A 12,071-nucleotide genomic window follows, 5' to 3' on the forward strand; every position below is an offset into this window, starting at 1 on the left:
GGGGACATTTAGACGAGACGGAGCGCTTCCGGCGGATGTGCAGCTGGGGACCGGAAATGGGACGGACCACTTCCGGCGGAAGTTGTCGCCGGGAGAAGCGGGAGCGGGAGGAGGCCGGTGGCGGCGCGGAGATGGCGGGGGCCGGTAACGGCACAACCGATCCCGCCTCTGGCCCAGCCGTGGAGGCGGAAACGGGCCCGGATACCGATCCCGGCCCCACGGACGTGGCTCCCGGTCCGGTCCTCGGTTCCGGTACCGGCTCCGGCCCAACCATGGAGGCGGAAACCGGCCCGGACACTGACCTCGGCCCGGTCCCCCGGTACCGGTTCCGTCTCCTTCCCGGCCACGGACGCGGATACCGGCCCGGACACCGATCCCGGCCCCAGCCCATCTACAAACGCTTCTCCCGGCCCGGTTCCCGGTGCCGTTCCCGTTCCGGAGCCTTTCCTCGACCCGTTAACGGACCCGGACGTGGGAGTCTCTCCCTCGGGGCCGTTTCCGTTGCCGCTTGTGCCAAATCTCCGCCGCCAACCGTGAGTGCGGGAGGGGGAGGGGGAAGATGACACCTCCGGTGGCGGCAGCAAGGGGATTAGAGGCGGGGGGGGGGGGGGGGGCTCCGGTTTACCGGTTCCCGGTTTCCCCGGTGCAGGCCCGAGCCTGGCGGATCATCTCCGGGGGAAGAAACACAGGCGGCTGCGGGAGCTCCGGGCCCAACGCCGGGCACAGGAACGACGGAGCCTTTTCGTTACCGGTTTCCCCCGGGGCACCGGGACCGAGGAACTCGCCCGTTATTTCCGTACCTACGGGGATGTCGAGACGGTCGTGATGGACAAGGAGAAGGTGGGAGGGGGGGGGTTACCGGGAGAGGGGGGGAAGTTACCGGAAGGGGGGGGAGGGGTTACCGGGAGAGGGGAGGGGGTAACCGGAAAGAGGGGGGGTTACCGGAAGGGGGGAGGGGGTTACCGGAAAGGGGGGGGGGGCTATCGGGAGGATGAGAGTATCGGAAGGGGGTAGGGGGTTACCGGAAAAGGGGGGTTACCGGGAGAGGGGAGGGGCTTACCGGGAGAGGGGGGGGTTACCGGAGAACGGAGGGGGGTGGGATCGGGAGAGAAGGCGGGGGGGGGGGGGGAGATACCAGAAAGGGGGGTTACCGGGAGGGGGTTACCAGAGGAATGGGGGGGGGGTGGGGGGTGTGTGTCCCGGTTTAACGGCGGTTCTCACCCGGTTTGCAGGGGGTTTACGCCATCGTGGAGCTCCGGGAGGCGGCGGGGAGGGAGCGGGCGCTGGCGGAGCCGCGGCACGGCCTCAACGGGCATCGCCTCCGCGTCCGGCCCCGGAGGAAAAGGGCTTCGTTTATGGCCCCCCCCCGGGGGAAAGGGCCCCCCCGGGAACCCCCCGCTCCCGCCCGGTTGGAGCAGGAGCTTTTGCAGGCGGCGGATGTGAGTGGGGGGGGGGGGGGGACGAGGGGGAGCGGGGGGGGGAGGGGGGCACCCCCTTTTTTTGAGGCACCCCTGGGGGTTCGGGTTGGGGTGGGCCCTGGGGGTTGAGGGGGACCCTGGGGGTTCAGGTTGGGGGGGGGGGGAAGGGGTTGGGGGGGCCCTGGGGGTTGGGGGGGGGCCCGGGGCTTCGGGGTGGGGGGGGAAGGGGATCTGGGGGGGCCCTGGGGACTTCGGCTGGGGGGGCTGGAGGTTTGGGGGGGTCTTGGGGGGCCCTGGTGGCTGGGGGGGTCCTGGGGCCTTTGGGGTGGGGGGGCCCTGGGGGTTTGGGGGGGGCCCTGGGGGTTGAGGGTGGCTTTGGGGCTCTCCCGGGGATTGGGGGGGGAAGGGGCACCCCCAGGGGGGGCCACCCCCCTTTTGAGGCCCCTCTGGGGGTTGGGGGGGGGGGTCCTGGGGGCTTCAGGGTGAGGGAGGGGAAGGTGTTTGGGGGGGGGCCTGGGGATTTGGGGGGGTCCTGGAGGTTTTGCGGGGGGGGGGAAATCTGGGGGCTTGGGGGGGGCCCTGGGGCTCTCCTGGGGATTTGGGGGTGTCCCAGGCGTTTGGGGGCATCCCTAAAGCTCTTCCTGAGGATGGGGGGGGACACACAGGGATTTTGGGGGGTCCCAGGGGTTTGGGGGGGGTGTCCCAAAACTCTTCCAGGGTGGGGTTTTTTTTTGGGGGGGGCTGGGGGGGGGCCTAGGTCTGTCCCAGGCTTTTAGAAGCTCCCAGTGATTGGTTTGGGGGGATCCTAGGGGTTTAGGGGGGGCTCCCAAATCTCTCCCAGGGCTGGGAACCTTTTCAGGGGGTGGGGGTGGACACACCCCCCCCCTTTTTTTAGGCCAGAGTTGGGGGGGGGGGGTGTGTGTGACACTCTGTGCCCCCGCCCTCCTCCTCAGGTGACATCCAAATGTCCCTCCTGGTGGAGCTGCTGGAGCTGAGCGATGCCGAGCGCCGGGTGCGCACCCTCCTGGTGACCCTTTTCCAAGAGGTTTTCACCGAATTTTTTCCCGGTGGGTCTTTTTTCGGTGTCCCACCTCCCCCCTCACGCCTGTCACACGCCTGTCACACGCGTGTCACACGGCTTGTCACCTTCATTTAACCCTTTCCCCCCACCACCACCACCACCACCACCCCAGGCTGCTCCGTGGTGCCTTTCGGTTCCTCCGTCAACGGTTTCTCCTCCCACGGCTGCGACCTCGACCTCCTCCTCGATTTACGACCCCCCCGATCTCCCTCTGGCAGATCCCCTCCCCTTTCTTCCCCCCCCTCTCCCTCGGAGTCCCTTTTAAGTGACGTAGATTTGGGGACAAACCCTTCCTCGTCCCAACTCCTGGACCTGGTGACCTCCGTCCTTCGTCGCTGCGTCCCCGGCGTCCGCCGCGTCCGCCCCGTCCCCGCCGCCCGTCGCCCCCGTCGTCAAGTTCTCCCACAAGCAGTCGGGTTTGGCCGGTGACATCTCCATCGATAACAGGTAAAGTGGGGGGGGGGTGGTGGTGGGAGGGGAGGGTTTGGTGACATTTTCTTGTCCCCTCTGATGTCGCTTTGTCCTTTAGATTGGCTCTTTTCAACACCCGTTTCCTCCTTTTCTGCTCCCAAACCGACCCCCGGGTCAGACCCTTGGTTTACGCCATCAGACTTTGGGCCAAACGACAAAACCTGGCAGGTGACAACGGGGGGGACGATTCCTCCCCCCCCCCCAAATTTCCAACCTTGGGGGTGTCCTTTGTTCCCCCCCCCCACCTTGAAGTGACAAAGCCCTGACACCCCCTTTTTTCCCCCCTTCCCGCCCCCAGGAAACCCCTCCGGGGGAGGACCCCTCCTCAATAATTACGCCCTGACCCTTCTGGTGCTCTTTTTCCTTCAAACCCGCGACCCCCCCCGTGCTCCCCCCCGTCACCCGCCTGCGGGACATGGCAGGTAAGGTTGCCCCCCACCCGTCCCCGTCCCCCCCCACCGTGTCCCTCTTAAGGGTCTTTTTTGCCCCCCCCCAGGGGACGAGGACACGGGCGGTGGTGGCCGGATGGGATTGTACCTTCCCCCAGGACCCGGCGGTGTTGGAGCCCAGCGCCAACACGGAGAGTCCCTGTGAGTCCCCGGAGGGGGGGGGACACACACGGACACACACACATATTGGGGGGGGAGGCTCCTGGAAGGGTTTGGGGGGGGTCCCTGGGGATTTTGGGGGGGGGGGGGGTGTCTGGGGTTTGCAGGGGGCCCCCCAGGGTTTTCCTGGGGATTTGGGGCTGGAGCTGTTCCCAGGGATATGGGGGAGAGCTCTGGGGATTTGGGGGGGGGGGGGGTGTCCTGGGGGTTTGGGGGGAGTCCCAGGGATTTGGGGGGGGGTCCCTGGGGATTTTGGGGGGGTTCTTGAGGGGTTTGGAGGGGCCCAGGGCTCTTCCAGGGACTTCAGGAGTCTTGGGGATTCGGGGCTTGGGCTTTCCCAGGGGTTTGGGGGGGTGTCCCAGGGATTTGGGGCGGGGGGGCCTGAAGTTTGGGGGGGGGGGGTGTGTCCCAGGTCTCTCCCATGGGGTTTGGGGGTGTCTTAAAGCTCTCCCAGATGTCGGGGGGGGGGGGGTGTGTGTGTCCCTAAATCCCCCAAAACCCCCCCCGCCTTTCCCCCCCCCCCCACTTTATTCTTTCAGGTTCCCTTTTGGCTCAATTTTTCCATTTTTGGGGCGATTTCGATTTCGGGGGGCACCTGATTTCGCCTCGAGAAGGTCAGGCTTTGCCTTTACCTTCCCCCCCCCGCCCCCTCCCCCCGGGTTTCAAAGTGGGACCTTTGAACCTTCAGGACCCTTTTGAACTGAATCACAACGTGGGGGGCAACGTCCCCCCCAAAACGGTGACCCTTTTGGGTCATCGCTGTCGAGAAGCCGCTAAATATTGTCGGAGTTTACAATATTTACAAAAATCCCCCAAAAACCGAATCTGGGGTTTAATTCGCCTTTTCCGAGCGGGTCCCGGGGACGTCACCGACGTCACCGACGGCGTCTTCCTCATCTTCATCCCTTTTGCGGGGGGGGGGTCACCCGGCTCCCGGTTTTGGGGACGTTTGCGGGGCCGTGGTTTACGTTTTGAGGGACGTTCTCAAGTGCGGTTGTGTCACCCGGGGGGGGGTGTCACTGGGGGGGATCCCCCGAGAGGAATCGGGGCTCCCGCCGCCGGCAACCAGTGACAAACGTCACCGGCCGGAGGTGACAAACGGCTGCGACGGCCCCCCCGGGAAGAAAAGACGCCTGGATGTCACCGAGGAGGTGACGAGTTGGAACTGCGTCCTCCGGCACCGCGTCTGGGAGGGACGACGGAGGGTCCGGAGGTGGCTTTGCCGAGGGGGGGACACCCGGAACAACCCCCCCGGTGACAGCCTGGAGCTGGAACGGAAGGTGTCAGAGGTCATCGTGGGACGAGGGGACAGCGAGGGACAGGGGGACGTCGTGGGACGAGGGGACACAGAAGGACAACGGGATGTCGAGGGACAAGGGGACATGGAAGGACAAGGGGACAGAGGGGACACGGTGGCACGAGGGGACACCGTGGGACAACGGGACGTCGAGGGACAAGGGGACATGGAAGTACGAGGGGACACGGTGGCACGAGGGGACACGGAAGGACGAGGGGACACCGTGGGACAACAGGACGTCATGGGACGAGGGGACACAGTGACACGAGGGGACGCGGAAGGACAACGGGATGTCGAGGGACAAGGGGACATGGAAGGACAAGGGGACAGAGGGGACACCACGGCACGAGGGGACACGGAAGGACAAGGGGACGTCGAGGGACAAGCGGACATGGAAGGACGAGGGGACACCACGGCACGAGGGGACACGGGGGGACAAAGGGACACGGGGGGGACCCCGGAGCCGCTGCTGCGATTCCGGGTCACCGCCCACCCCCACCCCCACCCAGGTTTTACTGCGCTTTTTCCCCTCCCCCACCCCCCCCCAACCCCTTTTTCGGGACTTTTTCCACTTTTTGGAGAGTTTCCTCCCCCTCGCCGTGAGGCAGCGGCTGGAGGGGGGGGCTGGGGGGGGCCCGGACCCCCAAAATGGGGAGGGGGTTTTTGTACCCTGAAAGTATTTTTTTTGGGGGGGGGGAATAAAAAGTTTATTTTGGGCAATAAAAGGTTTATTTTGGGCAATAAAAGGTTTATTTTGCAGCCGTGTCCTCTTTTTGGGGAGTTTTGCTGCTTTTTGGAGAGTTTTCTAACTCCTCCTGTTGTGGGGCAGCGTCTGGGGGGGGGAGGGACGGGAGGGGGGGGGTAAATCCTGAGGGGGAAAAGAGGAGAAAAGAGACTAAAAAGAGGAGAAAAGGGGAAAAAGAGGAGGAAAAAAAAGAAAAGGGAAAAAAGAGGAGGAAAAAGAGAAAAAAATGAGGAAAAAAAAAAACCGAGAGAAAAGGGTAAAAAGAGGAGAAAAAGGAGGAGAAAGGGGAAAAAAGAGAATAAAATGAGAAAAAGCGAGAGAAAAGGGAAAAAAGAGAAAATAAAAAAAAGCCGGGGCGGGGCTATTTCGGACTAGGGCGTGTCTATGCAAATCAGTCCCTCAGAGGGACGGCTCGAAGGGGATGATGGGAGCTACCGATGCGGAGGAATTCGGGGTGCGGCGGGGGGGGTGGGTGCCCCAAAACCGGTCAGAGGGGGCGGGAAAGGTGGGGAAGGAAGCGGGAAGCGGAGTGGGGGGGGTCGGTACCGGCGGGGGGAGCAGCTCCACGAACCGCCGCTCTTCATCTTCCGCCATGGCTGCGCGCCTTCCGGCGGTGCCCCCCCCACAGAGGGGGCGGGGATATGCAAATCAGACACCGAGGGAGGCGTGGTAAACACCGAGGGGGCGTGGGTACCTGGTGCCGCAAGGGGAACCGGGGGCGGGGTTTGCGGGGAGAGGGGGTGCGCAAAGAGAGGGGCGTGGTTATGCTAAATAGATGGTGGAGGGAGTGGAACGGCATGATGGGACTCCCGATGCGGAGGATTTCGGGGTGTAACGGGGGGTGGCGCCCCGAAACCGGAGGAAGGGTGCAGGAGAGAGGTGGGGAGGAGGGCGAAGAGCGGTGAGGGGGGGCTCGGTACCGGCGCGGGGCGGGGGTGGCCGTGACGTAGGGAAGGGTGTTTGTGCATGGGGTGCGGTGGTCGGTGAGAATCGGGTATCGCTTCTCGGCCTTTTGGCTAAGATCAAGTGTAGTATCTGTTCTTATCAGTTTAATATCTGATACGTCCTCGATGAGAGGACTTTATATTAAACGGATTTTTGGGTTCGGGAGTTGGACCCGGAGCTTGCTCCCTCCGCTCCGCGCATCGTCCCGGTATTGCAGTGCCTCCGGGAACGGTGCACCTTCTCCCCCACCTTTGGGGGATCCTTCCGCCGGTTAAAGAGAAGAACTGAGTTTCACCGGGAGTGAGGGAGGCTGTTAACGGGTCTTCAAAGATCCGCGGCGCGTGTTGATGAACGGCTGTGGGGCTTTAAGATATACATGAGCGGAGGGGTTGGTATTTATTTATGCATAGGGCTGTAAAAGACCAACTCTCGGAGGGATGTGGGGCCAGAGCGTGTCTGGGGAACTCTGTGGGGCAGGGAGATGGGTGGAGAGCTGCGGATGGTTCTCGAGGAAAGAGCTAAGGCACGTGGGGCACCTATAGATGGGAACGGGGCACTTGGGGGGGGGGGGGGGGTGTGGGTGTGTGTTTGTGTGTTCTCGGCCTAGTCCATGGAGCACGAGGATGTTTGAGGGGGGAGGAGTTGGGGGAATTTATGAGGCTGGAGGAAGCCCGTGAGGGCCGCCATGTGGGTCGAAAAACTGGGGCACTGGGATGGGGGGGGGGGGGTTAGAGCGATGGATAATCGGGTTTGTAGTGCCTGAAGTCCTGGGAGAAGTGGCGGCAGTTGCGGGGGCTACGCGTGAGGTGCTGGAACGGGGAAGAAGAAAAAGACCTCCCATTGCTATAATTTATTCGTTCTATTTTTAACCGGCGGAAGGATCCCCCAAAGGTGGGGGAGAAGGTGCACCGTTCCCGGAGGCACTGCAATACCGGGACGATGCGCGGAGCGGAGGGAGCAAGCTCCGGGTCCAACTCCTGAACCCAAAAATCCGTTTAATATAAAGTCCTCTCATCGAGGACGTATCAGATATTAAACTGATAAGAACAGATACTACACTTGATCTTAGCCAAAAGGCCGAGAAGCGATACCCGATTCTCACCGACCACCGCACCCCATGCACAAACACCCTCCCCTACGTCACGGCCACCCCCGCCCCGCGCCGGTACCGAACCCCGTTCACCGCTCCCCGCTTCGCTCCCCACTTTCTCCCGCACGTTCCTCCCGGTTTCGGGGCGCCCACCCCCCGTTACACCCCGAAATCCTTCGCATCGGGAGCTCCCATCATGCCGTTCCACTCCCTCCACCATCTAATTAGCATAACCACGCCCCCTCCTTGCATTCACCCCCCTCTCCGCAACCCCACCTCGGGTCCCCTCGCGGCTCCGCCTAACCACGCCCCCCCTTCGGTGTCTGATTTGCATAGTCCCGCCCCTCGCCGGGCGGGGCCCCGCAGCTATGGCGGAGCGGGGAGCGGGAAGGGCGGCCGTTCCTGGAGCTGCCCCCCCCCCCCCCCCCCCCCCCAACTCCGGTACCGAACCCCCCCCCATCGCTCCCCGCTCCGCTGCCCACATTTTCCGCACGTTCTAGTGGGGTTTTGAGGTAACAACCCCCGAAATACCCCAAATTCCTCTTCATCGGAGGCTCCCGGAGTCCCCATCGTGACCGCTGCTGCTTTACTTTGCATATCTCCGCCCCGAATCGCATTAGCCCCGCCCCTTCGCCCTCCGCCCGCTTCTACTCTCGTTTCTTCTCTCTTCTATTTTCCCTTTTATTTTCGCTTTTTTTCTCGTCTCTTATATTTTCCCTTCTATTTTATTTTCTCTTCCCCCTTCTCTTCGCTGTTCTCCTTTTTTCTCTTTTCTTATCTGTCCTCTTTTCTCCTCCTTTCCCCCCTCTTTTTTCTATTTTTTCTATTTTCTCTTTTTTCCCTCTCCTATTTTTTCTCCTCTTTTCTCTGCTCTTAACTCTTTTTTTACTTTTTTTTCCTCCTCTTTTCTCTCCTCTTAACTGTTTTTTACTATTTTTTTCTCGCCTCTTTTCCCCTTTTTCCTCTTTTCCCCTTTTTCCTCTTTTCCCCTTTTTCCTCTTTTCTCCTTTTTCCTCTTTTCTCCGCTTCTCTCCTTTTCTCTCCTCTTTCCTCACCCCTCCCCTCATTTTTCTCCCCTCTTTTCTCCCTTTTTCTCCTCTCTCCCCCTTTTCTCCTTTTTCCTCCCTTCCATTGCCCCCCCCCACCCCAGCCTGGACTCCACAGGCCTCACCTCCTTCGGGAAAACAGGGGACCGCGGCTGCAAAACGGACCTTTTACTGCCAAAAATCCCCCCCCTTTCAGGGTGTAGAAACCCCCCCCTCTTTGTCGCCTCTGTTCTGGGGCTCCGCTCCCTCCCCGCCACGTCCCCGGTAGGAAAAACGCTGCAAAAAGTGAGGGAAAAGTGGCAGAAAAGGGGCCCGGGGGGACGGGATGGGATGGAACCGGGAGGAGCAGCCACGGTTGAAGGTGTCCTCGGGCAGGCGACGGGCGGGACCCACCAACGGCTCCTTCTCAGCGAGCGGGCGGCGAGCGCCTCCCTCAACGGGGCTCCCGGTAACCGGGGGAATGGACCCACCTGGAGCGCGCGTGAAACAGAGAGCAGCTGCTTCGTTCTATCTTTAACCGGCGGAAGAATCCCCCGAGAGTGGGGGAGAAGGTGCACCGTTCCCGGAGGCACTGCAATACCGGGACGATGCGCGGAGCGGAGGGAGCAAGCTCCGGGTCCAACTCCCGAACCCAAAAATCCGTTTAATATAAAGTCCTCTCATCGAGGACGTATCAGATATTAAACTGATAAGAACAGATACTACACTTGATCTTAGCCAAAAGGCCGAGAAGCGATACCCGACCCTCACCGACCACCGCAACCCATGCACAAACACTCTTCCCTACATCACGGACACCCCCGCCCTGCCGGTACCGAGCTCCCCTCACCGCTCTTCGCCCTCCTCCCCACCTCTCTCCCGCATCTTTCTCCCGGTTTCCGGGCGCCCACCCCCCGTTACACCCCGAAATCCTCCGCATCGGGAGCCCCATCATGCCGTTCCACTCCCTCCACCATCTAATTAGCATAACCACGCCCCTCTCTTTGCGCACCCCCTCTCCCCGCAAACCCCGCCCCCGGTTCCCCTTGCGGCACCAGGTACCCACGCCCCCTCGGTATTTACCACGCCCCCTGTTTTCTGATTTGCATGTTCCCGCCCCCTCGGTGGGCGGGGCCGGTGGCGGAAGCGCGCAGCCCTGGCGGAGCGGCGGTTCGTGGAGCTGCTCCCCCCGTCGGTACCGACCCCCCTACTCCGCTTCCCGCTTCTTTCCCCACCTTTTCCGCACCTTCTGACCGATTTTGGGGCACCCACTCCCCCCGCCGCACCCCGAATTCCTCCGCATCGGTAGCTCCCATCATCCCCTTCGAGCCTTCCCGATGTTAATTACCATAACCCCACCCTTTTATTTGCAGCCACCCGGAAAACCCGCCCCTATCTCCAAACCCCGCCCTCATCCCAAACCCCGCCCCCTCTTCTCCAAACTCCGCCCCCCTCCCCGCTTCCCATTCGCCGGGGGACTTGCGGCACGCCCTAACCACGCCCCCTCCCTGCCTGATTTGCATGACTCCGCCCCCCGGGTGGGCGGGGCCGGCGGCGGAAGGCGCGCAGCCATGGCGGAGCGGGAGGAGCGGCGGTTCGTGGAGCTGCCGCGGGAGTCGGTGCGGTTGATGGCGGAGAGCACCGGGCTGGAGCTCAGCGACGAGGTGGCGGCTTTGTTGGCCGAGGACGTTTGTTACCGGTTGCGGGAGGCCACGCAGGTACCCCACGCAGGGCTAGGGGGCGGGGGAGGCGCGGGCCTTCGGCCTTGCTTCCCCCCCCACCCCCGGTGTCGGTCCCGGTGACGGGCCCGGTCCCGGTGACGGTGTCCCTTGTCCCCGTCCCTCCCCCTAGAATAGCTCCCAGTTCATGAAACACACCCGGCGGCGCAAACTGACGGTGGAGGACTTTAACCGGGCGCTGCGGTGGAGTAACGTCGAGGTGCAACGGACGGGGAGGGGGTGTCCGGTGGGGCTGGGGACACCGGTGGGACGGGGACACCACTGGAGACACCGGTGGGGTTGGGGACACCAGTGGGTTGGGGACACCGGTGGGGTTGGGGACACTGGTGGGACGGGGACACCACTGGAGACACCGGTGGGGTTGGGGACACCAGTGGGTTGGGGACACCGGTGGGGTTGGGGACACTGGTGGGACGGGGACACCACTGGAGACACCGGTGGGGTTGGGGACACCAGTGGGTTGGGGACACTGGTGGGACGGGGACACCACTGGAGACACCGGTGGGGTTGGGGACATCGGTGGGACTGGGGATACCAGTGGGGCTAGAAGATACTGGTTGGGCTGGGGGACACCAGTGGGATGGGGGCTCCGGTGGGACGGGGACACCAGTGAGACGGGGACACCGGTGGGGCTGGGACATCATTGGGGACACCGGTGGGACGAGGACACCGGTGGGGCTGGGGGCTCTGGTGGGGCTGGAGGACACTGGTTGGGCTGGGGGACTGTTGGGGACACCGGTGGGACAGGGACACTGGTGGGGCTGGGGGACACTGGTAGGGTTGGGAACACCATTGGGGACACTGGTGGGGTTGGGGACACTGGTGGGGTTGGGAACACCATTGGGGACACTGGTGGGGTTGGGGACACTGGTGGGGTTGGGAACACCATTGGGGACACTGGTGGGGTTGGGGACACTCTTGGGTCTGGGACACTGGTGGGGACACTGGTGGGGTTGGGGACACTGGTGGGGTTGGGGACACTCTTGGGTCTGGGACACTGGTGGGGACACCGGTGGGGCGGGGACGCTGGTGGGATGGGGACACTGGTGGGGTTGGGGACACTGGTGAGGCCAGGAGGCTGGTGGGATTGGGTACACCAGTGAAATGGGGACACCGGTGGGGTTGGGGACACCGGTGGGGACCTTGGTGGGGCTGGAGACACTGGTGGAACTGGGGACACTGGTGGTCCTACCTATCCCCACGGGTCTCTGTGTCCCTTGGGGTGGGGGGGAGGTGGCTTTGGGGGGGGGTGGGGGGGAGTTGGGGGAGGGATGAGACAAGAGCGGGGGGGGGTCAGATGCCACCACAGTGTCCCCTCCCAGGCGGTGTGTGGTTACGGCTCCCAGGATTCCTTACCCTTCCGGGCCATCAAGGAGGGCGAGCTCTACTTCCAGGAGGACCGAGAGGTCAACCTGGTGGAGCTGGCCTTGGCCACCAACATCCCCAAGGGCTGTGCCGAGACGGCCGTGCGAGGTGAGGGGGGGGGGGGGGGGGGGGGGGCCCCCATGACCAACAAACCCCCCCCCTCCGCCCCCCTTCCTACCTGTCCGTGTCCCCAACGCCTTGGTGGCCACCATCGTGGTCATCACCGTCACCTTCTCTTCCAGTTCACGTCTCCTACTTGGATGGAAAGGGCAACCTGGAGCCCCAGG

At 63.2% G+C, this 12,071-nt stretch overlaps 1 protein-coding gene and 3 non-coding genes across 4 annotated transcripts; 2 read left to right on the top strand and 2 right to left on the bottom strand.

Annotated features, from left to right (window-relative positions):
- Positions 1-56: 56 nt before the first annotated feature.
- TUT1 (terminal uridylyl transferase 1, U6 snRNA-specific) lies at positions 57-5,549 on the top strand. The gene is given in 17 exon segments (XM_074167673.1): positions 57-314; positions 316-474; positions 476-533; positions 650-840; positions 1,233-1,443; positions 2,372-2,485; positions 2,612-2,883; positions 2,885-2,946; positions 3,029-3,138; positions 3,269-3,345; positions 3,347-3,392; positions 3,467-3,477; positions 3,479-3,560; positions 4,118-4,521; positions 4,523-4,906; positions 5,339-5,370; positions 5,372-5,549. Coding segments are annotated over 17 exon segments (2,649 nt in total).
- A 1,067-nt stretch (positions 5,550-6,616) lies between these two features.
- On the top strand, positions 6,617-6,807 carry LOC141478687 (U2 spliceosomal RNA). Its single transcript, XR_012463990.1, has one exon. It is a non-coding gene; the product is annotated as a U2 spliceosomal RNA (small nuclear RNA).
- A 656-nt stretch (positions 6,808-7,463) lies between these two features.
- On the bottom strand, positions 7,464-7,654 carry LOC141478686 (U2 spliceosomal RNA). Its single transcript, XR_012463989.1, has one exon. It is a non-coding gene; the product is annotated as a U2 spliceosomal RNA (small nuclear RNA).
- Positions 7,655-9,247: 1,593 nt separating this feature from the next.
- Positions 9,248-9,438, bottom strand: LOC141478688 (U2 spliceosomal RNA). The gene has a single exon (XR_012463991.1). It is a non-coding gene; the product is annotated as a U2 spliceosomal RNA (small nuclear RNA).
- Positions 9,439-12,071: the final 2,633 nt, after the last annotated feature.

The sequence above is a fragment of the Numenius arquata genome, unplaced genomic scaffold, assembly GCF_964106895.1.
Source record: "Numenius arquata unplaced genomic scaffold, bNumArq3.hap1.1 HAP1_SCAFFOLD_1710, whole genome shotgun sequence".
Classification (NCBI taxonomy): domain Eukaryota; kingdom Metazoa; phylum Chordata; class Aves; order Charadriiformes; family Scolopacidae; genus Numenius; species Numenius arquata.